At 54.8% G+C, this 25,560-nt stretch overlaps 3 protein-coding genes across 8 annotated transcripts; 1 reads left to right on the forward strand and 2 right to left on the reverse strand.

Annotated features, from left to right (window-relative positions):
* The first annotated feature begins 5,015 nt into the window (after positions 1-5,015).
* PPP4C (protein phosphatase 4 catalytic subunit) lies at positions 5,016-14,623 on the forward strand. 5 transcript variants are annotated; one of them, XM_003809341.5, is made up of 9 exons: positions 5,016-5,346; positions 5,567-5,727; positions 10,510-10,561; positions 11,731-11,781; positions 11,993-12,094; positions 12,644-12,817; positions 12,905-13,031; positions 13,912-14,101; positions 14,179-14,623. In XM_003809341.5, exons 2-9 carry the CDS (start codon positions 5,630-5,632, stop codon positions 14,306-14,308), a joined length of 924 nt encoding a protein of 307 aa, XP_003809389.1. In that variant the 5' UTR covers positions 5,016-5,346; positions 5,567-5,629; the 3' UTR covers positions 14,309-14,623. The 5 variants fall into 5 exon arrangements, with proteins under 5 accessions (XP_003809389.1, XP_008959825.1, XP_008959826.1 ...); XM_008961577.5 differs by having other exon boundaries at positions 5,156-5,352; XM_008961578.5 differs by lacking the exon at positions 11,993-12,094 and having other exon boundaries at positions 5,199-5,346.
* On the reverse strand, positions 14,489-21,179 carry TBX6 (T-box transcription factor 6). The gene is made up of 9 exons (XM_003809343.6): positions 21,119-21,179; positions 20,322-20,487; positions 20,004-20,238; positions 18,182-18,449; positions 17,932-18,078; positions 17,785-17,855; positions 16,025-16,098; positions 15,759-15,942; positions 14,489-15,685 (listed from the first exon to the last, which is right to left on the reverse strand). The coding sequence occupies exons 2-9, from the start codon at positions 20,437-20,439 to the stop codon at positions 15,472-15,474; spliced, it is 1,311 nt and encodes a 436-aa protein (XP_003809391.1). The 5' UTR covers positions 20,440-20,487; positions 21,119-21,179; the 3' UTR covers positions 14,489-15,471.
* Positions 21,180-21,559: 380 nt separating this feature from the next.
* YPEL3 (yippee like 3) lies at positions 21,560-25,536 on the reverse strand. Of its 2 annotated transcripts, XM_034952231.3 has the most exons (5): positions 25,357-25,536; positions 24,512-24,694; positions 24,363-24,406; positions 24,049-24,157; positions 21,560-22,045 (listed from the first exon to the last, which is right to left on the reverse strand). In XM_034952231.3, exons 2-5 carry the CDS (start codon positions 24,626-24,628, stop codon positions 21,956-21,958), a joined length of 360 nt encoding a protein of 119 aa, XP_034808122.1. In that variant the 5' UTR covers positions 24,629-24,694; positions 25,357-25,536; the 3' UTR covers positions 21,560-21,955. The 2 variants fall into 2 exon arrangements, with proteins under 2 accessions (XP_034808122.1, XP_003809393.1); XM_003809345.5 differs by lacking the exon at positions 25,357-25,536 and having other exon boundaries at positions 24,512-25,312.
* Between the last annotated feature and the right edge of the window lie 24 nt (positions 25,537-25,560).

Consider the following 25,560-nt stretch of genomic DNA (forward strand, 5'->3'; position numbering starts at 1 on the left):
CAAAAACCCACTAACTAGCTCACTTTTCCTGAGTGACATGAGCCAGGCAACATAATGGGTGTTTTATATGAGTAGATGCTGTTATTTTTAATTTATACCTAAGGCTCTTTTGCCCAAGATTGAACTGTTTCTTGGTGGAAAGGATTATCAATGCATATCTCTTTTTTTTTTTTTTTTTTTTTTGAGACAATCTCACTCTCACCCAGACTGGAGTACAGTGGCACGATCTTGGCTCACTGCAACCTCTGCCTCCTGGGCTCAAGCGATTGTCCTGCCTCAGCCTCCCAAGTAGCTGGGATTACAGGCTCACGCCACTATCGCCTGGCTAATCTTTGTGTTTTTTAGTAGAGGTGGAGTTTCATCACATTGGCCAGGCTAGTCTCCAACTCCTGACCTCACACGGTTCCTCCACCTCAGCCTCCCATAGTGCTGAGATGATAGGCGTGAGCCACTGCGCCCAGCCAATGCTTATCTCCTTAATCTACACTATTGAGTTTTCTGTTTTCCCATCTTTTTTTTTTTTTCTTTTTGAGACAGTTTCGCTCTTGTCGCCCAGGCTGGAGTGCAATGGCACCGTCTCTGCTCACTGCAACCTCCCCCTCCCGGGTTCAAGTGATTCTCCTGCCTCAGCCTCCACAGTAGCTGGGATTACAGGCGCAAGCCACCACACCCAGCTAATTTATTTTTAGTAGAGACGAGGTTTCGCCATGTTGGCCAGGCTGGTCTCGAACTCCTGACCTCAGGTAATCCGCCCACCTCAGCCTCCCAAAGTGCTGGGATGATAGGCGTGACTGCGCCTGGCCTGTTTTCCCATTTTAACAGGAGATGGAATTAGGGCTTCTTAGTCTCCTTTGGGCTGTGGAATCCCATAAAAACCTTGAATTGTTTCCAATACCCCCTTGGTAATGCAGATACAGAAGTTAAGCTGTAGAGCTCAGGCTCTAGGTGAAGAACTGTGTCTCTGCAGCTGCTGCTTTCCATGAAGCTAGAATGAGCGTGCCATGCCATTACTTTGAGCCTTTCCCCAATGACCCAGGCTGGGGTGTACAGTAACTACATCAGCTCTCTGGACCTAGAGAATCTCTGCAGTGATTCAGGTAGAACGGAGTTACCTAGAACCTTCTAGGAGTATAAAAACTTGGTCCTAGGCCGGGTATGGTGGCTGACGCCTATAATCCCATCATTTTGGGAGACCAACGTGGGCAGATCATGAGGTCAGGAGTTTGAGACCAGCCTGGACAACATAGTGAAACCTTGTGTCTACTAAAAATACAAAAATTAGCCGGGCATAGTGGCGCACACCTGTAGTTTCAACTACTTGGGAGGCTGAGGCAGGAGAATTGCTTGAACCCAGGAGGCAGAGGTAATGGTGAGCCGAGATTGTGCCACTGCACTCCAGCCTAGGCAACAGAGCCAGACTCCGTCCCAAAAAATAAAAATAAAACTTGGTCCTTCCCTTTTCTGCATATTTTGCTTTTATTGCCTACATCTAAAACAAAACCAATCACTATTATCCCTCTAAACTTTGGATTAATTTGTCTGCCTAGCTCATTCAACTCTGGGAAACAAACACTGAAGTAAAGCAAATAAAAATTGAAGGTCGGTAGAAGATGGCAAAGGGGGCATTCCAAAAGGGAACATGTGCAGAGTCTCAGAGACTGGAGAGATTGTTTAAAGATCAATAGTTTCAGCCGGGCACGGTGGCTCACAACTGTAATCCTAGCACTTTGGGAGGCTAAGTCCGGCGGATCACGAGGTCAGGAGTTCAAGACCAGCCTAGCCAATGTGGTGAAACCCCCGTCTCCACTAATAATACAAAAATTAGCTGGGCATGGTGGTGCGCGCCTGTAGTCCCAGCTACTCGGGAGACTGAGGCAGAAGAGTCGCTTGAATCTAGGAGGTGGAGGTTGCGCTGAGCCAAGATTGCACCACCACACTCCATCCTGGGCAACAGAGCGAGACTCCGTCTCAAAAAAAAAAAAAAAAAAAAAGACTAGAGAAGCAGAGAACGTCATATACCAGTTTGGGAGATTTGGACTTTTATTTATTTATTTATTTTGAGACGAAGTCTCGCTCTGTAGCCCAGGCTGGAGGGCAGTGGCACGATCTGGGCTCACTGCAACCTCTGCCTCCCGGGTTCAACTGATTATCCTGCCTCAGCCTCTCCAGAGTAGCTGGGATTACAGGTGCACGCTACTGCACCCGGCTAATTTTTTGTATTTTTAGTAGAGACGGGGTTTCACCATGTTGGCCAGGCTGGTCTTGAACCCCCAATCTCAGGTAATCCGCCTGCCTTGGCCTCCCAAAGTGCTAAGATTACAAGCGTGAGCCACCATGCCTGGCCTGGACCTCTTAATTTTATGATAATCTGAGTTCCCGAAAGAGTAATTGATAGAAAAAAAAAAACTACACCTGAGGACACAACTTTCTGAGTTCAAATTTCTTTTTTTTTTGAGACAGCATTTCACTCTGTTGCCCAAGCTGGAGTGCGGTGTCACAATTTCGGCTCACTGCAACCCCCGCCTCCTGGGTTCAAGCGATTCTCCTGCCTCAGCCTCCCAGGTAGCTGGGACTACAAGCGCATCACCAAATCTAATTATTATTATTATTTTTTATTTTTTAGGATAGACAGGGTTTCACCATGTTGGTCAGGCTGATCTTGAATTCCTGACCTCAGGTGATCCACCTGCCTCGGCTGCCCAAAGTGCTGGGATTACAGGTGTGAGCCACCACACACAGCCAGGTTCAAATTTCTTTCTTTCTTTTTTTTTTGAGACAGAGTCTCGCTCTGTTGCCCAGGCTGGAGTCCAGTGACGCAATCTTGGCTCGCTGCACGCTCTGCCTCCTGGGTTCACACCATTCTCCTGCCTCAGCCTCCCAAGTAGCTGGGACTACAGGCGCCCGCCACCACGCCCAGCTATTTTTTTGTATTTTTAGTAGACGGGGTTTCACTATGTTAGCCAGGATGGTCTCGATCTCCTGATCTCATCATCCGCCCGCCTCGGCCTCCCAAAGTGCTGGGATTACAGGCGTCAGCCACCGCGCCCAGCCCAAATTTCTTATTCTTTTTGTTTATAGACTGGGTCTCACTCTGTTGCCCAGCCTGGTCTTGAACTCCTGGGCTTAAGTGATTCGCCTCGGCCTCCCAAAGTGCTGGGATTACATGCTTGAGCCACCACACCTGGCCCCGGATTCAAATTTCAGTGTAAAATCCCCAATCCACTGTTATACAAGCAATGAACAAGTTATTTAACCCCTCTGAGCCAGTTTCCTCCTCTTAAAAAAGGCACAAAACTTAATAGAAAGCAACTAAGAAGCCAGGCACGGTGGCTCAAGCTGGTAATCCCAGCACTTTCCGAGGCCGAGGAGAGTGGATCACCTGAGGTCAGGAGTTCGAGACCAGCCTGACCAAAATGGTGAAACCCCGTCTCTATTAAAAATGCAAAAATTAGCTGGGCGTGGTGGCGGGTGCTTGTAATCCCAGCTACTCAGGTGGCTGAGGCAGGAGAATTGCTTGAACCCAGGAGGCGGAGGTTGCGGTCTGCCAAAATCGCTCCACTGCACTCCCGCCTGGGCGACAAGAGCAAGGCTCTGTCTTAAAAAAATAAATAAATGAAAATACAAAAATTAGCCAGGCGTCGTGGCATATGCCTGTAATCCCAGCTACTTGGGAGGCTGAGGCAGGAGAATCGCTTGAACCTGGGAGGCGGAGGTTGCAGTGAGCCGAGATTGTGCCACTGCACTCCAGTCGGGGTGAAAAAGCAAGACTCCGTCTCAAAAAAAAAAAAAAAAAAAAAAAAGAGGCCGGGCACGGTGGTACACGCCTGTGGTACAGCACTTTGGGAGGCTGAGGCAGGTGGATCATGAGGTCAGGAGATCGAGACCATCCTGGCTAACACGGTGAAACCCCGTCTCCACTAAAAACTACAAAAAAATTAGCCGGGCCTGGTGGTGGGCGCCTGTAGTCCCAGCTATTCAGGAGGCAGAGGCAAGAGAATGGCGTGAACCCGGGAGGCGGAGCTTGCAGTGAGCGGAGATGGCGCCACTGGACTGCAGCCTGGGCGACAGAGCGAGAGAGCGAGACTCTGTCTCAAAAAGAAAAACGGAAGCAACTAAGAAATGTCAAGAGTGCCATTTTGGAATCAGAGAAGTCATGCTGACTGAGGCACAGGCTTGGCGTGGGAAAAGTGGACTCCAATCTGTTAACTTCTGAAGTTGTCCACGGCAAATATTTCTCTGACGGCACAGGAAGAGATCTGAACTTGGCTTCCCTCATCCATTGAACAAGTATTAACAAGTATCTATATATGCCTACCGTGCCAGGCCTTATTCTAACCACTGGGGCTGCAATACTTAAAAAGACAAAGTTGGATCCTCCAAGGACTGTGGTGGGGAAGGCTGACAAAACAAGTAACAAAAATGTGTAACATTAAAAAAAAAAAGTGTAATGTTAAAAAAAAAAAAAGTGTAATAAAGTAACAAAGCCTAGCCCCAGCTCGGCTTGTTTCCCTAGCTGAAATGGGGGATGGCCGGGCGCGGTGGCTCATGCCTGTAATCCCAGCACTTTGGGAGGCCCGAGGCGGGAAGATCGCTTGTGCCCAGGAGTTCGAGGTCACAGTGACCTATGATAGCCCCACCGACTCCAGCCTGAGCGATAGAGCGAGACCCTGTCTGTAATTTAGAAAAAAGAAAGTTGTGGCCGGGGGCGGTGGCTCACGCCTGTAATCCCAGCACTTTGGGAGGCCGAAGGGTGGTGGGGGGGGGGGGGGGCGCGGATCACTTGAGGTAGGGAGTTAGAGACCAGCCTGACCAACATGGAGAAACCCCGTCTCTATTAAAAATACAAAATTAGCCCAGCGTGGTAGCGCATGCCTGTAATCCCAGCTACTCAGGAGGCTGAGGCAGGAGAATTGCTGGAACCCGGGAGGCGGAAGTTGCGGTGAGCCGAGTTCGTGCCATTGCACCCCGGCCTGGGCAACAACAAAACTCCGTCTCAAAAAAAGAAAAGACAGTTGTTTAAACATTTTTATGAAATGATATGGGAGGGGACTGGTCTAGGGTTTCTAACAGCCTCCACATCGTCCAGCGGCAGAGCCCACAAAACTGCCACTGGCCGCTACAGGGTTCCTCCACCTCCTTCCCGATCTCAGGCTGGAGAAGTGGTGCAGGGGTCGCTGCGAAAGGAGAGGAGCGTGTATGACGCCACATCCGGCGCGCGGCGGAACTGGCCTCCCTTTGCTTCCGCGGCGGGGCCGGAAGTAGGAGCGGCGGCGGCGGCGGCGGTCGAAAGCGGAGTGAAAGAGGGAGGCAGGGAGCCGGAGAGCCGGAACCGGAGTCGCAGCGGCGGTAATAGTGCGAGACTCCTCTAAGTCACCGTCCTTAGCGCGGGACCGCGGGGTTCGACGGGAGTTAGCGGGGGTGCGGCCAGGCCGTTGGACGCCGGGGGGTCCTGGGGCCGATGTGAGGGGAGGCGGGGGTGGGGGAGCCGGGCCGGCTCTAGAATCGAGTTGTCCGCTCCGCGCCCCGGACGGACACTGATCCGCGGGCTCGTCTTGGCCTTTCCCAGGAGACCCCTGTGCGGTGCGGAGGGGGCGGCGGCCCCGACTCTGACCCGCGCCGGGGGTGGGCCATGGCGGAGATCAGCGACCTGGACCGGCAGATCGAGCAGCTGCGTCGCTGCGAGCTCATCAAGGAGAGCGAAGTCAAGGCCCTGTGCGCTAAGGCCAGGTGAGCCCGTTGGCCCTGGGGAAGGGAGGCCAAGCCGCCGCCCACGGGTTCTGGCCTGGGGCAAACCCAACTGAGAACTTTGGGCTTGCCTCGTTCTGGAAGCTTTCCCAGAGAGGAGCAGGATGGAGCTGCTGCCCTCGAGGAAAAGCTAGCCTGCTCGGGGAAGACAGAGTGGATAAAGACACTTAAAGTTTATTAGACGATGTGTTTCCAGTGGAGTAAGAGTGTTACATAAAGTACTTAGGAAACTCAAGGAAACAAGTCCATCTGTCGGGGGACGGAAGCTTGTTGGAGGGGGGCCGAACTGTGGGAGAGGCCTCGAATAAGGAGGTGGTAAAAGAGTCAGCCAAAAACCAAAGGTTTAAGACAGGAAAGTTAAAGACCCTGTGATTTATAAAAGTCTTATAATTACAACAACAACCCTTAAAGGTTGGTGGTATTGTACTCATTTTACAGGTGGGAACTTTCATGTTCAAAGTTACCCACAAGTAAGGAATGGGGTCTGAAGCCAGCTCTTAGTGTCCTGTCCTTTTTCAGGCCATAATGCAAAAAGGTGGAGTTGGATCATTCACGTTCAGGGTGGGAGCCTGAGAAATCGTAGCAAGTAAGCCAGGGTAGAATTAAGCACGATGGGGAGGCCAGTTCCGAGTTCTGTGGGAAGTAGGATGATGTAGTGGTTAAGGCTCTAGGTTTTGCAGTGTGAGATGGCTCTAGGTTTGAATCTGAACTCTGCCGCTTTCTAGCTGTGTTAGTAATCTTAAGTGTCTTTATTTGTAAAGCAGAATTAATAGTACTTAATAAGATGATTGTGAAGATTCAGTGAGTTGGTGCTGGAGATGAGGTTAGCACAGTGTTTTGGTACAGCATACGTGCTTGATAATCACCAGGTATTCTATTTCTTTTGGAAGAGGGCAATAATGAGATGGGCTAAAGCCATCAGGGAGGGCTTTTGAGTGGAGGTAGGCCTTGAAGGATGAAGATAATTTGGCTAGCTGATGGAGGCAGGGCCAGTGAGGGAAGGGCATTCCAAGCAGGACGAATGTAACAGTGGAGGCCCTGAGATGCGTGGGGAACAGTCAGGGGTTTAATTACCTGCCTCCTCTGGGGAACTGTGTGATTGTGGCTTCTACCAGGCTGGAGAATTGTGGCAGAAGAGCCCACAGAATTACCCTACGTTTATTGAACAGTAAACATTGGCCTTTACAGGGCCACTATTTGGCCTGGCCCGGTACTGGCAAAAAACTTCTATCCATCTCTTCCCCCCAGCAATCCTATGAGGTTGGAATCATTTGCTGCATTTTATCGAACAGGAAGCCATGACTCGTAGAGGTCTGGTGACTTAACTGAGGTCACCCACTGAGGACGTGGCAGAGCTGGGTCCTGAATCTGTGGCCCTCAGGCTCTTTGCCTGGCCCTGCCTCACATATACTCCCTGCAGCCAGACAGGGCCTGTGAGGGGATGATGAGCAGGGTCGGCCTCTTTTTCGCCACCTGTCTGTGGCTTTTCTCTTTTGCCAGCTGACCAGACCAGCCCCATGGTGTTTTTAGTTGTCCCCTCTCCCTCAGTCCTGATTGGCATTTTTAGGAACTTAAACCTGTTGTTGCCTGGCACTATTCTTTAACCTCGAAGTATTGTCTCCCTCACGGGCCCTGGATCAGTGTGGTGGTGATGGTAGACAAAGCTTAGATAGCATGCTGGAGTTTGCAGAATAGCAGGAAGTCGTATATTCAGTCTCCATGGCTCCTTGCAACAGCCTAAGGAATACGCAGAGTGGGCTGAGTACTTAGCCCCATTTCGTAGCAGAGGAAACTGAGCCTTTGAGTAGATAATGTCTTGCCCAACATCACGCAGCTAGTCGGAGGGGAAGTTAGTTTTGCATCCAGGTCTTTGACTGTGCTCCGTGGTCACTGAGAGCCAGGCAGAGGCATTTAGATTTTGATGTGGGGTGTGAGGCAGCAGGAAGCCATGGAAGGCTGAGGGGTGGAGGGTCCTGCCCAGTTGAAACTGAGTGGAACTAGGAGGTACTAGGCCAAGGCCCGAGTTGGCCACTGTTGTCCCAGGCTCAGTCTGAAGCAGGGCCATCTCTGATACCTGGTTATGGCCTCCTGGGGACCCACCAGAGACCCAGGCTGAGGCTGGTGGTGTCAAGAGCACCGGCTTGCCTAGAGGGCACAGACATGCAGATGAAACCGGTGGAAGCACAGAGGTCCGCAGTGTCTGAGCTGAAATTGCTGCTACTAGAAATATTAGCACAGTAGGAGAGCTGAGCTTTTGAATCAGGTGGTCTTCAGTATGAATCTTTGCCTTGTCACCTAGAAGCAATATGACCCTCGTCAAGACACTTTCTGATTTTTTGAAGTGATAATGACATGCAGTTGAGAGTCCGGGTATCCGGGCACAGGGCCTGCTGCGCTGGTAGCCGTTACTGCAGGCAGGTCGTGATAGGGCTGGGGAAGTGCTGCAAGTGGCAGAACTGGGGCTGGAATCTGGGCCTGATTCCCAGGCCACACTGGGGTTGTGCTGGCACTGAGAGGGGCTTTGCAGAGAGCACTGGCCCTGCATGTGACCTCCCTGGGCTTCAGGTTTTCACTCAGGGTCTGTGGAAGGGGCTGGCATAAATTCTCAGGAAATTGGGCTTCTGGGTTTCAATTTAGCCACTCTCCAGCTTGGTGACCTTGACCCTCCCGCTTTTCTGTAAGCTTTGGTTTCTTTTTTTCTTTTTTTTTTTTTTGAGACAGAGTTTTGCTGTTGTTGCCCAGGCTGGAGTGCAGTGGCCTGATCTTGGCTCACTGCAACCTCCACCTCCTAGGTTCAAGTGATTCTCCTACCTCAGCCTCCCAAGTAGCTGGGATTACAGGCACGCGCCACCATGCCCAGCTAATTTTTGTATATTTACTAGAGACGGGGTTTCACCATGTTGGCCAGGATGGTCTCAATCTCTTGACCTCATGATCTGCCTGCCTTGGCTTCCCAAAGTGCTGGGATTACAGGCATGAGCCACCGCACCCGGCCTAGCTTCGGTTTCTTTACTGTTACGTGAGGCTGAAGAGAACCTCCTCAGTCTGTTGGAAAGGTCACTATGAGCAGTTGAAGGGGAAGGATGTTCAGCACAAGAAGCAGTGCAGGTGAGAGAGTCCGGGTACTGGTGTGGCCTCTTGGACCACCGCCAGTGCTGCCTTCTGTTCCCAGAAAGCCAGGGCAGACCTCCTTCGTGCTGCCTCTGCCATACAGAGCAAGGGGCATAAGTGAATCCTCCTGTCCACTGAGCTCAGGAAACTCATTCTAAGGGAAGAGATTGGCAGAAAGAGGGGAGCCAGGCGAGTTGGGCCTCCCACATCAGAATATCTTGATAAAGAGTCAGACCCCAGAGCCAGGCTTCCCTGGTTCATATCCCACCTGTGTCACTGGCACCAAGCCAGCCTCCTTCCCTGCTTCAATTTCTTCATCTGTGTACCAGGAATCATCAGAGTACCTGCCTGCCAAGCTCTTAATAACATTCGTGGCACACAGTATGAGCTCGAATGTTCACTGCTGCTATTACCAGGCAAAATTTGGAAATACAGTGTTGCTTAAATTGGGTATCTATAGGCTGGGTGCAGTGGCTCACATCTGTAATCCCAGCACTTTGGGAGACAAAGGTGGGTAGATCACTTGAGGTCAGGAGTTCGAGACCAGCCTGGGCAACATAGTGAAATCTCGACTCTACTAAAAATACAAAAATTAGCTGGGCGTGGTGGTACATGCTTCTAATCCCAGCTACTCGGGAGGTTGAGGCAGGAGAATCACTTGACCCAGGAAGCAGAGGTTTGCAGTGAGCAAAGATGGCGCCACTGCACTCCAGACTGGGCAATGGAGCCAGACTCTGTCTCAAAAAAAAAAAAAAAAAAAAAAATTGGGTGTCTTACCTGGCAAAGTGATTTCATCTCCTGCTCACTCAAGTAGAAGTAGACTGCACTGCAAGGAGAAATAAAAAATATTTAAGTCCTCATAGTCATAAAGAAATACTGAACACATGGCAAGAGCACCTCACTTTTTTTTTTTTTTCCCGAGATGAAGTCTTGCTCTGTCGCCCAGGCTGGAGTGCAGTGGCGCGATCTTAGCTCACTGCATCCCCCGCCTCCCAGGTTCAAGCGATTCTCCTGCCTCAGCCTCCCAAGTAGCTGGGATTACAGGCACGCGCCACCACGCCTGGCTAATTTTTGTATATTTAGTAAAGACAGGGTTTCACCATGTTGGTCAGGCTGGTCTCGAACTCCTGACCTCGTGATCTGCCCACCCTGGCATCCCAAAGTGCTGGGATTACAGGCATGAGCCACTGCACCTGGCCAAGAGCGCATCACTTTGAAGGCGCATCCACTGTGGGCCTGCCCTGGGCACCTACCCTTGTGTCTGGATAGCCTGGGAGAAGGGCTCTGTGATTGGCCAAGAGTGACTTAAGCTCTGCTGTGGAGAGGATGGGGAGACCCGCCTCCCAGGAGTGAGTCCTGGATGCGGAAGAGGGAGCAGCAGGGGGAGTCAGGGCTGGAAAAGTCCCAGCCTGCTCAGAAGGCCTGGAACGCTGGGATAAGAGGTTGGACTTTGTCCTTTTGGCAGCAGGGGGCCACGGAAGGGTGTTGCATGCTGAAGGGCCGTGGTCAGCCTGTTTTGGGGAGACTGTACGCTTCACTCCTGCCCCCTGGAGCTTCCAGGACCGCCTCATATCCTCCCCTCCCCCCAAAAAAGGTCAGGAATTGGGCTGGGCTGGCCTGGCTGTGGTGACCCTGGTCTTCTCCTGTCTCCAGAGAGATCTTGGTAGAGGAGAGCAACGTGCAGAGGGTGGACTCGCCAGTCACAGTGAGTACCTGCTGTCCCTGCAGAGCCAGGCCTGGTCTTTCAGGCACATGAAGTTTCCTCTTCATCTTGGGGGCTCTATAAGCCCAACCCTAAGCCTCTTTTATCTGTCCTTTCCCTCACCTTCAACGGAGCACTGCTAAAAGAAGTGGGGGTTGCTGTGCACGTTGGCTCACACCTGTGATCCCAGCATTTTGGGAGGGCAAGGTGGGCACATCACTTGAGGTTAGGAGTTCGAGACCAGCCTGGCCAACATGGTGAAACCATTTCTACTAAAAATACAAAAATTAGCCACGCGTGGTGGCACGTGCCTGTAATCCCAGCTACTTGGGAGGCTGAGGCAGGAGAATCGCTTGAACCCCGGAGGTGGAGATTGCAGTGAGCTGAGATCAGGCCACTGCACTCCAGCCTGGGTAACAGAGGGAGACTCCGTCTCAAAAAAAAAAAAAAAAAACAAACAGGCCGGGCGCGACGGCTCACGCCTGTAATCCCAGCACTTTGGGAGGCCGAGGCAGGTGGATCACGAGGTCAGGAGATCGAGACCATCCTGGCTAACATGATGAAACCCCATCTCTACTAAAAATACAAAAAAATTAGCCAGGTGTGGTGGTGGACACCTGTAGTCCCAGCTACTCGGGAGGCTGAGGCAGGAGAATGACGTGAACCCAGGAGGCGGAGCTTGCAGTGAGCCGAGATCGCGCCACTGCAGTCCAGGCTAGGTGACAGAGCGAGACTCCGTCTAAAAAAAAAAAAGAAAGAAAGGAAAGAAAAGAAAGAGGGGTTGTGGGAAAGGACTTTGGATTTGTTAGTGGAGATTCTTGGCCAGGGCAGAAGGACTCCTATTTGGCGAGTGATTCTGCTCACGTATCTCCAGTCTGTGTTAGTAACTTGATTCTGGGTACTTTGTGGGGAGTAGAGAGAGGAGGGGGCCGGGACATCTACCTGGAAGGACTTAGTTCTAGCTCTTGCCTACAGAATAGTTGGTACTCAGCATAGGACAGTGGGTATGGTTCCAGACCAGACTGACTTGGGGTGGGAGAGGAGAATTTTGGTCCTAGGAAGTAGAAGTGCAGCCAAGAGTGATAAAGCTCACTAAAGCAGCGGGTGTTTGGAGGGTAGTCCCTGGCAACTCCCACTGCTTGAGTTCTAACCCCACTCTTCCTGTTCCCCAGGTGTGCGGCGACATCCATGGACAATTCTATGACCTCAAAGAGCTGTTCAGAGTAAGAGTGTGGCCAACACTGTGAAATGTAACGGGGGGATGACTGGAAGACCCCTGTAATTGAGGGTGGGAGCCTTAATTTGGGGCATGGAGTGGGGGCAAGGGGCCCCAAGTTAGATGGGCGGTTGTGGAAGAAGGGCCTCCGCTGGACAGAAACAGGTAGTGGGTAGGGGACTGTTTATGACAGGGCAAAACTTTCTACTTCCCCACAGGTAGGTGGCGATGTCCCTGAGACCAACTACCTCTTCATGGGGGACTTTGTGGACCGTGGCTTCTATAGCGTCGAAACGTTCCTCCTGCTGCTGGCACTTAAGGTGGCAGTCCCCGGCTTCTGCACCCCCAACCTGGGTGACCTCGGGCCGGGCCTGTCTTAGTCCGTTCCACCCTCATCTCCTATCGTGACCAGCCCCACCTTGGAGCTGTGTCACTGGTGATGGACCAATTCTGCTTTTGGGGGTGGTCAGAGACTTGATGGGGGTTGAGGCCAGCGGGGCAGCATTCTGGGAGGGGCAGAGGCTCACTGTTGCGAATGTGGCAGGTCATTGATGCCACTGGTGGGAGAGGCAGTGTGGGGCCAGATGACAAAGGGCCTGGGTGCCTTGCTAGGGACCTGGTCTGTGTCTGGCAGGTGAAAGAAGAGCCATTAGGTTCATAGTTGAGGGAATGGGTCAGGTTTACATTATCTGGAGGGGTCGTGTGGGCCTGGGAGGTGGCTCATGCCACATGATTCAGGCAAGAGGTGCCAGGAGTGTGCTGGGCAGTGGTTGTGAGGATGGCATGAGGCTGGCGGGCATGAGGAGGTCAGAGAGGGATGTGTGGAGAGACCGTCTAGGCGCCAGCCCTGGCTTGGTGGCCACCCCCAGGTTCGCTATCCTGATCGCATCACGCTGATCCGGGGCAACCATGAGAGTCGCCAGATCACGCAGGTCTATGGCTTCTACGATGAGTGCCTGCGCAAGTACGGCTCGGTGACTGTGTGGCGCTACTGCACTGAGATCTTTGACTACCTCAGCCTGTCAGCCATCATCGATGGCAAGGTAAGCCAGCCCAGGGCTCCATGGGACAGGGAGAGGAGGGGGGCTTCAGGCCTCAGCCCCGTCCTCTTTCCCTGCTCTCCCCTGTAGATCTTCTGCGTGCACGGGGGCCTCTCACCCTCCATCCAGACCCTGGATCAGATTCGGACAATCGACCGAAAGCAAGAGGTGCCTCATGATGGGCCCATGTGTGACCTCCTCTGGTCTGACCCAGAAGGTGAGGGCATGTGGGCAGGGGCAGGCAGGGACAGCCAGGAGGGATTGGGAAAGAGAGGGAGCAGGGCTGGTCTTCACTGTCACTCGTCCTCCACCTGCCAAATGGCTGGAACCTTGGAGGAGGAGCAGGGAGGCCTGCATGGCAGGTGCTTTGAGCACACAGTGGCTTGGGGCATGGCCCAGAGGGCTGTGGAGGACAACCAAGTCATGGCTCCCTGAAGTGAAGGGGCCTTAGAACATGACAGCAGCTTCTTCAGAGGTCAGAACCCCAGAATGGTAGCCCCCTGAGACCCCTCATTTTGTGGGTTTTCCACTAGTGTAGAGCAGAGCTGAGATTTAAAGTCAGGTCTTCTGAGGACCAGCCAGAGTTCCTGTTGTCACATACACACACAGGCACACACGCACAGGCAGCCTCTGCTCCAGCGCAAACACACACACACATACACATAGCCTCTGCTCCATCATAGCCACACACACGCACACGAGGCCTCTGCTCCATCACAGCCACACACATACAGACACACACATGCAGCCGCTGCTCCACAGCCACTCCGGACCTCCCTGTGACAACACAGGGTGCCCTTCTGTCTCTGGGAGTGCCCCTTTCACTCTTATGTGCTGTTTGGACGGGGATTGTATGATCACTGTGATTATGAGGGGGCCCCAGGCATTGGGAGTTCTTTGTCCTCTGGAGCTTATCTGCCCCTACATTTGCTGTCCTGGTCCCCGCCATCTCACAGACCATATTCAGGCCCCATGCTCTGGTCCCACGGGCCTCTGGTGGACTTGGGGAGGGGCCAGGCTGCTCACCCTCAAGGGGCAGCGCGGGCAGCCAGAGAAGCCTGAGGACATCCCTCTCCATCCCTCCCTTTCCGCATCAGACACCACAGGCTGGGGCGTGAGCCCCCGAGGAGCCGGCTACCTATTTGGCAGTGATGTGGTGGCCCAGTTCAACGCAGCCAATGACATTGACATGATCTGCCGTGCCCACCAACTGGTGATGGAAGGTTACAAGTGGCACTTCAATGAGACCGTGCTCACTGTGTGGTCGGCACCCAACTACTGCTACCGGTGAGCCGGCTGGGCCGGGCTGGGATGGGCGGGCATCTGAGCCGAGCTGCTCCTGACCCTGCTGCCCCGCCTTCCAGCTGTGGGAATGTGGCAGCCATCTTGGAGCTGGACGAGCATCTCCAGAAAGATTTCATCATCTTTGAGGCTGCTCCCCAAGAGACACGGGGCATCCCCTCCAAGAAGCCCGTGGCCGACTACTTCCTGTGACCCCGCCCGGCCCCTGCCCCCTCCAACCCTTCTGGCCCTCGCACCACTGTGACTCTGCCATCTTCCTCAGACGGAGGCTGGGCGTGGCGGGGGCTGTCCTGGCTCTGCTGTCCCCCAAGAGGGTGCTTCGAGGGTGAGGACTTCTCTGGAGAGGCCTGGAGACCTAGCTCCATGTTCCTCCTCCTCTCTCCCCACTTGAACCATGAAGTTTCCAATAATTTTTTTTTTCTTTTTTTCCTTCTTTTTTCTGTTTGTTTTTAGATAAAAATTTTGAGAAAAAAAATGAAAAAATTCTAATAAAAGAAGAAAAATGGTTTTTGGGTTTGTGCCAGACTTGGTTGGGAATGCACAGGGTTGCTGGCCTGGGACCTGGGGTGGACGTCAGGGCCTTGACTGCCTCAGGGCCCCGACCTGCCAGGAGGGCCAGGCTCAGGCCAGTCAGCTTGCCCACGGCCTCCAGGGGCCGCTGCCTGCTGGCTTCCCCAGCCCTAGGGAGAGGGCTCTGTTCTCATGGGCAGCCTTATCTTATTAACAGCGTACACACACAGGCACACACAGAATCACAGGATTCTGATTTCTCCATTTTCCTGAAGAGGAGATGGGCCTAGAGGGCCAGTGGATTTTGTGCTAGGTCAGGCAGCTGGAAACACAGGTCTAGATCTGGGCCTGGGTCTCCTAGCAAAGCCTTTGCTCACCCAGCCCCGCCCAGGGCCAAACACAGGAGCCCAGTGTTTCCTGAGCATGGATGGCTTTTGAGTTTTATTAACAAAAATACTCTGGTCCCAGAACAACAGACTGGTGTGGCCTGCACCAGTGTGTGTGCGGGGGTGGGGATTGAGCCCCTCCAGAGCCCATGGGGAGGCCCGGTAAGTGGGGATGCTGGTCTGTGGCCCCATTTGGCCAGGCAGAGCCCCTTCCATTCACACGGAGGTGAGAGCCGGGAAGGGGAAGCCGGCCCCAGCTGGACTCCCAGCAGCCTTGGTTAGGCTTTGAAGCCAGAGGGGGGTGGGAGTGAAATCAAGGTGTGAAGTTGGGGGGGTGGGTGGGCAGGCCCAAGGCGGCCATTTGGTGTGGGGGATGGGGCCGGTGGAGGTGAGGGGGCTCCAGGGCTGGGGGAAGGGAGCGGGAGGTTTGTGATGGAGGCAGAGGGGCCCAGCAGTGGTTCAGTACATGGGTTTGGAGCCCACATCCAGATAGCCCCCAGGCGCGGTGTATGGTAGAGGGAAGGGGCCCCCTTGGAGAAAGTGCGGGGCAAAGGGTACCGCCGGCGGAGCCGCTGGGTACCCGGAGCCCCCTGACCCGTGCGGCAGCTCCAGAAATGCAGCCGAGTAGGGGGCTGAGCGCCCGGAGTCTGGAGCCTCCTGGAAGCTGGGGCTCCTGACATGGAGAGAGGGATGTCAGAGCAGGGCACAGGGACCCGCAGCCCCGCCTGGTCCCCTGTCCCACTCACCTGGTGGGAAGGTGACTGGGGGCCCCATGGAAAGCCGCAGGGTGCAGGAGGTAGGCCTCAGCACTGGGGCCACCACACAGAGGTGCCGGGGCAGCAGTGGCTTCCCCGGGGGCTGGGGCCTGTTCTGGATCTGATTCACGAATGTCTCCACCCAGGGTGGAGTCGCAGGGACCACCTGGTGTGTCTGGGGAGAGGGAAGGGAGAGGTTGGGCTAGGGAGGATCCCTGTCTCAGGCCTGGCCCCATCGCCATCAGGACTACACTCACCTCCGCTCCCATAGGCCTCTGTGGCTGCTGGCTCTGGGCCCCGCAGTTTCCTCTTCACACGGGCGTCTCGCTCCCTGGGGAACAGTGGTGGTGATGATGATGATGATGGTGATGGCCATGGTGATGGTAACAGTACTTACCCGGTGCCAGGCATTTCACCCTCCCAGGGACCCTGTCAGGTAGGGGCCATCATTATACCCATTTTATAGATGAAGAAACTGAAGGCCAGAAAAATTAAATAACTAGAAAGTGGCAGAGCTGGAATTTTGTCCCTGCTCAAGTTTGTCCATGCTTTCCTATTGTGTTTAGTATCAGTGGAAACTCCTTCCCAGTGGCAAGGCCAGGGCACAGTCTCACCTAGCTCATCTTTCTGCCCCATCTCCACTCTCAGCCTCTCTCTGGAATCCTCTTCTGTCCCCTCTTCACGGGCTGAACCTGTCCTTTTTCTTTTCATTTTTAAAATTTGAGATGGGGTCTTGCTATGTTGCCCAGGCTGGAGTGCAGTGGCACAGTCACAGGTCACAGCTCACTGCAGCCTCCAACTCCTGGGCTCAAGTGATCTTTCCATCTCAGCCTCCGAAAGTGCTGGGACTACAGGCATGAGCCACCAAACCTATCCTTGCCTCACTGCAAGCGCAAGTTCCTCAAGGAAGTCCTCCCTGACCTCCGAGAGCACACACCCCTCCCTCATAACATCCGTCACAGTTCTGCTTTTGCATTTGATGGAGTGACTCCTTGGTTCATGTCTGTCTCTTCTGACAAACTGGAAGCTACTTGAGGGCAGGGGCCAGCTCTGAGGTGCTGCACTTGGAACAGTTCCCATGGCCTTACGGAACCTTTACGGTCCGACATAACCTGGCTTCCCCTCCCCTGCCTGACTCTTAGTCACTCCACTGCAGCCACGCCACAGGCACAGCCCCACCTCAGGGCCTTTGCACATGCTGTTCCCACTCCCTAGTGTGCTTTGCCAGATGCCCACCTGGCTCCCTCCCGTACTTCCTTCAGCTCTTTCTCAAGTGTCTTCTTCCCACTGAGGCCTTTCCAGGCCTCTTATCTAATACCTCACCCCAGTCCTTCCTATCTTTTCCTGGTTTATTTCTCTTCTCCTTTTTCTTTTTTTTCTTTTTTTTTTTGAGAGAGAGTTTTCTTTTTCTTTCTTTTTTTTTTTTTTGAGAGGAAGTTTTGCTCTTGTTGCCTAGGCTGGAATGCAATGGCATGATCTCGACTCACTGCAACCTCCACCTCCTGGGTTCAAGAGATTCTCCTGCCTCAGCCTCCCAAGTAGTTGGGATTACAGGCATTTGCCACCATGCCTGGCTAATTTTTGTATTTTTAGTAGAGACAGGGTTTCACCATGTTGGCAGGCTGGTCTCGAACTCCTGGCCTCAGGTGATCTGCCCGCCTCAGCCTCCCAGAGTGCTGGGATTACAGGCGTGAGCCACCACACCTGGTCTCTCTTCTCTTTAGAATGGCTTCCTAACAGATGACATTTTATTTATTTCTCTTGTCTGCTTGTCTACTCTCCCCACTAGAAATCAGCTCCATGAGGGCCGGGGCTTTGGTTTGCTTTGTTTGTTTTATCTCCAGTGCCTGGAACTGTCCCTGGCACATAGCAGGTACTATATAAGTATTTGCTGAGTCAGTGAATGAATGTTTTCACTTACCACTGCATTTCTGATGTCCAGCACAGTGCCTGGCACACAGTGAGTGATTAATAAACATTTGTTGAATGCATGAACAAATGAATGAACAACTCCCACCTCTTACAGTTTCTGCCGTTCTCCCGGAAGCCTTTGGCAAAGGGATTGGCTGCAATCTTCAGTTGTGTGATCTGGGGACACACATGCAGGGTCAAAGCAACTGTGGTCTGGGCAGGGGGCCACCACCCCTCAAGCAGGGTCACTCACCCGTGGGTTCTGGTAGGCTGTCACGGAGATGAATGTGGTCTCGGGGAAGCGGAAGGAGGCCATGCCCCCCCAGTGCTGGCTGCAGAGCTGGGCTGCCCGAACTAGGTGTATGCGGGGTTGGTACTTGTGCATGGAGTGCAGGATCAGCTGGGAGGGAGGAAATGGGAGTGATTCCCTGCCCTGCGCCTCAGCCTTGGCCTCCCTTCCAGCACCCCCCAACCCTATCCTGGAGTCCCAGCCTGGGCCTCACGTGGCCGTGGGGGTCCAGCGTGCTGTTGGTGAGCTTGACACGATGGAAAGACACAGGCTGCCGCATCCAATGTGCACCAGTGGCAGGAGAGTCGGGGTGAATGTAGACACGGTCGGGCAGGCGGGGCTCTGCCTTGCCGCTGGGCTCCCAGTGCCGGCCCTGCCAGCGGTAGCGAGCCCCATCCACCGGAATCACATCCAGAAGAAACAAGTAGCGGGCCTCGGGGTCCAGGCCAGTGACTGACACTCGGCAGGCAGGGAACATGCGCCTGTGCAAGGGAGGGGACAGGAGAGGCCTGGAGCTACCCACTGGCCAGGGGTGGGCCCAGCACCAGTAACGGGACATAGCAACGGGCTCCCCAGAGCTGTCAGAGAAACATCAAAGGAGGTGGAATTAGAACCCAGAGGGCAGGCTGGAGGCTGTGGCTCACACCTCTAATCCCTATACTTTGGGAGGCCAAGGTGGGAGGATCTCTTGAGTCAGGAATTCAAGACCAGCCTGGGCAACATAAAAGACCCCATCTCTACAAAAAAATTAAAAAATTAGCCAGGCATGGTGGTGCACACTGATAGTCCCAGTTACTACAGAGGCTGAGGCGGGAGGGTCACTTGAGCCTGGGAAGTCAAGACTACAGTGAGCCACAATTGCACCACTGCACTCCAGCCTGGGCAACAGGGCAAGACACTGTCTCTGAAAAAGGAAAAAGGGCCGGGCGCAGTGGCTCATGCCTATAATCTCAGCACTTTAGGAAGCCGAGGTGAAAGGATCATGAGGTCAGAAGTTTGAGACCAGCCTGGCCAATATGGTGAAACACCGTCTCTACTAAAACTACAAAAATTAGCCGGGTGTGGTGGTGTGTGCCTATAGTCCCAGCTACTCGGGAGGCTGAGGCAGGAGAATTGCTTGAATCCAGGAAGCAGAGGTTGTGGTGAGCTGACGAGATCGCGCCACTACACTCCAGCCTGGGCAACAGAGCGAGACTCCATCTCAAAAAAAAAAAAAAAAAAAAAAAAAAAAAAAGAACCCAGAGGGCGGAATCTTAGAGCTGGAAGGTTTTCTTGTCTCATTTTACATTTGGGGAAACAGGACAGACGGGTTAAGTGATCTGTCACACAGCAGGTTAGGAACAGAGCCATGACTCCTACCCCTCAAAGCCTATTTGCAGAAGCAGGGGTGACTAACTTTTTTGCTAGGAGCTTTCTGTCCCCACCCTCCTCTCCTCCCCTGATCTGCAGCACCAGAATCTGCAGCTCTTAGATGAATTTGCTTTAGAAAAAATATACCCTGCCTGCAGTAGGGCCGAGGACTTTCCATGCTAGGGCTTGAGCTCCTGCCCCAGATAAAGACCTCATCTAAGGTCAAACACTGACTGTGTCCCTGCCTCTAGGGTGACCCTGGACCTAGTCATATACTGACTCCTATTCGAGTTGCATACTGATCCCGAATCCTGGCCAGATTTCCCTGATGCTGGTCAATGGGCTGGCCCTTGACCCCCTGTCCTTGTCTGGATGCTGGTCTAAGCCACACATTAACCTATAACCCAGAGGGACTTCCTGACCCTGCCCCAGACTGACCCATGACCCTTGCCGTAGATTGGTCCCTAAACTCAGCCACAGACTCCACAGACTGGCCCTTAACCCTTGTCACAGAGTGACTCCTGATTCCAGCCACAGAGTAACCCCTGCCCCAGGCCATAGTCAGATTCTAGGCCTAGGCAGAGCTCTAGCCCCTCGGGAACCACCCAGTCCTAGCCCTCTCCCCAGGGACTCTGCCTTTCCCAAGAGACCCCCACCAGAAACACGGACCCTGGCCAGCCCCTCACCTCCCAGCTTTGGTGATGATCATTTCTGTTCCCACAGAGCTGAACTCCTTCCATAGCTCCCGGTTCTCCAGGCTCAGGCTGACCCCCGGGAGGGAATGGAGGGCCTCTGGAGCTGATGGGGCCGGCTCAGTGCCCATGGCAGGGGGCAGAAGGGGCAGAGGTGGGTGCGCGGCCAGGGTGCGGGGAGCAGCCTCCATCCCGGAGAGGAAGCAATCCAGTTTAGGGGTGTCCAGTTCTGGAAGCCGGGGAAGAATGAGGAGCCAGCCGAGGGCCACAGCCCCCCTATTCTCCTACCCAGGAGCTGGTCCCAACGCTCACCGGGGTAGCGGTAGCCCTCCGCTAGGGCGGGTGGGAAGCTGGAGTCGGCCCCAGGTTGGGCGGGCCCCAGGCGGTAGCCGGCCCCCAGGGACGGGTACAATTCTCGTGGATGGTACATGTTGTAGTTCCGTCTGGCCTCAGGTCTCGCTGCTTAGGGCCCCCGGTGCTGCGAGATGCCCCCTTTATAGCTCACAGCTCAGCCCCTTCCAGATCCAGGATCACAGCCCCTCCCCTCTTTGGGGCCCTGGAGTTGGGCTGGGGTGGAGACCCCTGGGGCCTCGAAGGGGTCCGAGAGGGGGTCGGATACCTGGGTACGGTCCCCTCCTCCCCTCCCTCCCCACCCCGGGAGGCTTCATTAGCCTCGACCCCCTGCCCCCTCATTACATAATTAACTCCTCGGCTTGATTGATCCCCAGGGCTCGGACAGGGACGCAGTTTGGCGCTTCCGGCCAGCTGGTCCCCGTTCCCACGGTGGGGAGCCCCGGCTAGGGATAAGCTGGGGGGCGGGGCCTGGAACCTGGACGGAGCCAAGAGTCCCGGGACACACCTTGGCGCCCCAGACCTTCTGGCAGGTGACCGCCCTCCGCCCCCCTTCACTTGGAGGCCGGGCCCTGGAGGGAAGCAGCATGAACAGAGGGAAAGTGCAGGCTAGAGGGACGCGGCCTGAGCTGATTTCACAGGGCACTCGGGGCCGCGAGGAGGCCGCAGCCCAGTCCCGAGCACCGTAGTCCTCCCTGGTCCCCATGCTAAAAAAACCTCCATCCCGAGCCAAGCCTCCAAAGTTCGAAGGCGCTCACAGTCCGACAGCTTCTGACGCCTCGCGCCAGGGTTTCCCGAAGGTCCCGCGCTGGGGAACCCTCGGAACTACACTTCCCGGCAGGCTCAGCGCTGAGGCGCGCCCGAAGGAGCCGGACGGACCACGCGGGGGCCGCTGGGAGTTGCAGTCCGACCGCGAGGGGGCTGCGAGGCCGGCGGCGCGGTTGCCTCCCTGGGACGCTGCCCCTAGGCGGCGGCCAAACGCTGCAGATGAGCAGACGCAGATCAGCCGAGGTCACGGCGTAGGCAGCCAGAGTGGGCTCAGGACCTCCGCCAGCAGTGAAACCGTCCCGGTTCCCGGAGACCCAGCTTGGACGGCTGTGCCTACCCCATGCCCCGCCGGGGCTCAGAACCGCACAGGTCTATAGGGGCGGAAATCTCCGCTTGAGCTCCCCCTTCCCGGATTACACGCGAGCCTGAGCTGTCTCCACTCCATTGTTTTATTATGTACAAACGCTACAGAACGAGGGGGACAGACACGCGTGGGGTAAGAAGGGCCTGGTGGGAGGAGTTCACAGAGCAGACGGTGCACTGGGGCCAGGAGAGCAGAACACAGGCCATAACTATAGGGCAGGTGGGGCAGGAACGGGTTAAAAACGAGATCCAAGCCAGCCAGATCGCAGGAGGTGCGGGGGCGTCGTCCCCCTTCTGTTCTCCCCCCAAGGTCACAGTGCATGCAATAAAATATATATACAGGAGCTAGATCCGTCCTCTGCAGGGGCTCTGAGGGTCCAGAGCTCCCTTCGGGCGGCGGGAAGCCGGTGGCGCTCCCTGGCGGCCAGGCCGGGCTGGAGCCACATGCGTCGGGGGAGCCGGGGTCAGTCCCAGCCGTTGTCTTTGATCATGTGGTTGAGTTCAATGATGTACTTCCCCTCTTTGTACTTCTGGCTGCTCTCAAAGGCCTGTTCCTGGAAGGAGGGGTGGGACCGTCATCCCCGGAGCAACAGTCTCACCACAAGGCACTGGGGTTGGGAAGTGGACATGAGTGGCCCCATTTTACATATGAGAAAACTGTGGCCCAGAGGGGCAGGGCCGTATTTCTCACAAACACAGAGTAGAATAGAACTCCCTGACTCAAAGGTACTTTTTAAAGTACTAATGATGGCTCCAACAGAGAAGATAGGGAAGTGGCTAAAAGATTTCACAGTTCAGGGTTTGCAAACTGGTAGCTTCATGGCCATTTTGGCCTACAACATGTATTATGTTTGGACAGCAGACAGTTTAATAAAAATAACTTTAAAGTATTAAAATATAAGTAGGCCTTGCTCACTCCAGTTTGCCCAGCCTGCCCCCAACTCCCAACCCCGCCAATCTATGCTACCCTTTACACATCTACAGTATCTGCTTGGCCTTGCAGGCACTTGAGGTTTTTTTGTTTGTTTGGTTTTGAGAGGGAGTCTTGCTCTGTCGCCCAGGCTAGAAGTGCAACAGCGCGATATCGGCTCACTGCAACCTCTGCTTCCCGGGTTCAAGTGATTCTGCTGCCTTGGCCCCCTGAGTAGCTGGGATTACAGGCGCCCACCACCAAGCCGAGCTAATTTTTGTATTTTTAGTAGAGATGGGGTTTCACCATGTTAGTCAGGCTGTTCTCGAACTCCTGACCTCAGGTGATCCACCTGCCTCAGACTCCCAAAAGTGCTGGGATTACAGGCATGAGCCACCACACCCAGCCTGGCACTTGAGTTTTTGACCTCTTGTTTAGGCCAGCTCTTTATTTAATTATTATTATTATTATTATTATTATTTTTGAAACGGAGTCTCGCTCTGTCTCCGCTCACTGCAAGCTCTGCCTCCTGGGTTCACGCAATTCTCCTGCCTCAGCCTCACGAGTAGCTGGGACTAGAGGCGCCCGCCACCACACCCAGCTGATTTTTTTGTGTGTGTGTATTTTTGGTAGAGATGGGGTTTCACTGTGTTAGCCAGGATGGTCTCAATCTCCTGACCTTGTGATCCACCCGCCTCAGCCTCCCAAAGTGCTGGGATTACAGGTGTGAGCCACTGTGCCTGGCAGGCCAGCTCTTTATTTGGTAGAGGTCCAGAGTGGCCAAGCCACCTGTCCAGAGACACACAGCCAATCTGTGGCAGGGTCAGCAGCGAGCTCAGGTCAGGGCTGGCTGGCTGGCTCTGCCTGGGACATCCACCTGACAGAGGCACCACAGTTCCAAGCGACGCCTGAAGAATCCTGTCCCTTGCAGTGTCCCAAGAGCATCTTCCTGAGCATCTAATCTGATCCCTGTAACAATCCTGGGTGCTAGGCAGTGGCTTTATCTTCCACTGAGAGATAAGGAAATGAGACTCAGGGTAGTGAAATCAGACCCTGGACAGCAGCAGTGGCAATGAGGACTATGGAAAGGGAGGCTGGTGAACCCAAGCTCCATGTTGTTGCAGAGTCTGGGGCAATTTTTCTGATACTCTGAATGACAATATAAGCTGGTGACCAAGGGTTTGGAGTGAAAAAAAAAAACCAACCAACCAACTCAGATTCTGGTCCCTATTCTGTTACTTACCAGTTGTGTGATCTTGGGCAAGTTACCTAACATCTCTGGGCCTCCCTGTCTTCTTCTGTAGAGATAATAATAGCTTCTACCTAGAGGATCACTGCAATGATTGAATGAGATAATAGATGCCAGGCACACAACAGTGCAAGGCACATAAACATTCCATAAATAGTGACTCTGATTATATCCTAACTCTCAAATGGGGATCCCAGTGCCTGGGAGAGAAGGGATGGGTTAAGAGAAAAGTTCTACACCCCTTGCAAGGTGCAAGATAAAGAGAATGTGGTCAGGGATGCTGACTTGTGTGAGCGCGGCCTATGCAATCTGAAAGGCTATAGGGTGACAGCTTGTCAGGAGGAGGTGTTGGAAGTTCAGGTCAAAGGCTAGCCTGGGGTCAGAGGTGGGTGACTCACATATTTCCAGCCCAAAGTGGTCTTGCAGTTCTCGCAGTGGATGTCGGCGACAGCATGGAGGCCGGTCAGCAGCACCCGCTCCTCGGCTGGCCCGCAGCCCACGTTCACCCTGTGGGGACATGGGGCAGTCCCAGGGAGGGTCCTGCCATCACAGGGCCCGCCCCCTCAAGCACTGTGTCTGTCCTCAGCATCCAAGAAATGATGCTCACAATTTCCTGCCTGCACCGGGGAACTCTGGGAGTCTCAGCAGGATGCCAGGGGTCACAGGTCACAACAGAGGTCAGGGAAAGCAAGAAGGGAGGCCAGATACTCACACTGAGTTGAAGAGGTAGGCACGCCCCTGACTGCCCTGGAAGGACTAAAGGGTGAGAGGGTGGGAAGAGAGGAGGGGGTCAGGGCTGCCGGTGGGGAGCTGCCAGGCAGCCCCTATAGGTTCCAGCCCCACTGTGGCCTTGTTGGTTACCTTGGAGATGAGGTCGTCGTGGTTGGCCAGGTGAGCGCGGCAGTGGGCACAGCTATACCTCCGGTGACAATCATCCAAGTAGGCCTGAAACGTCTTGGGCTTTGAAATCCGCACCATGGCGGGGGCCGGGGGCAGTGGCCCCACGCGGGGAGCGGCCCACGGGGAGCAGAGGGAGCCCAGTGCCTGCCGGGGAGGGAGTAGGTGGGCTGTCAGGACCTGGGCCACACACATGCGAGGCACTCCCAGAGCCGTGGGGACTCGCTCTGTCACACTCGGCTGCTCTCTCCTTTCCCCAGAGCCAGCAGCCTCTCCGGGGACCAGAGGCGTCTCGGTTTTGACTCAGTGAGGAGGCCTCAGGTTGCATCAATGGGGAAACTGAGGCTCGGAGGTGCCCAGGGTGAGTCACCCGCCTGCTTCCGGCCTCACCCTTGCTGACCTGGCAGCTGAAGCTGGAGGAAGGGGCTTTGGAGGGGCTGGGCTGTCAGTTCCCAGTTTCGGGGGAGCATGGGCGGGTAGGCACTGGTTGGTCCTTGCGACCTCATCTGGAGAGCAGTGGGGTTCACTGGTGGTTTAGGGGGTTCATCGGGGAGAGGGTCCCCCACCTGGAGGAGGTAGGAGGCCTCGCCGTGAAGGTGGAGGGTCACCTAGGAGGGGAGGGGCTCTCACCTGCGGGCGCCAAGGCCTCCTCTACGCTCAGGGGCTCTTACCTGCATCGCGGAGCCTTACCTGGACCCCGGGGCTCACCTGGGGCGCGGGGGTGGGGGCGGGCGCCGGGGGAGGGGGCAGTCCTCGCGGGCTGGGCAGGGGCGCGGGGCGACACGCAGCCCTGACGGCGCGGGCCTCACCTCGCCTGGGCGCGCGGGGCCCGGTCCACAGGGGTGGGCTGGCCTGGGAGTGGGGGGCGCTCCTGGCGGGCGCCGTCCCCCCCGGGCCCGGGTTCGCAGGCGCTTGGACTTGTTTACACCGAGCCCAGCTGCTGCCGCCGCTGCGGCGGGAGGGGGAGGGGACCCGCCTCCTGTCCCGGCGGCCGCCGTGGCCAATGGGCGCTC

Source organism: Pan paniscus, chromosome 18, assembly GCF_029289425.2.
Source record: "Pan paniscus chromosome 18, NHGRI_mPanPan1-v2.0_pri, whole genome shotgun sequence".
NCBI lineage: Eukaryota > Metazoa > Chordata > Mammalia > Primates > Hominidae > Pan > Pan paniscus.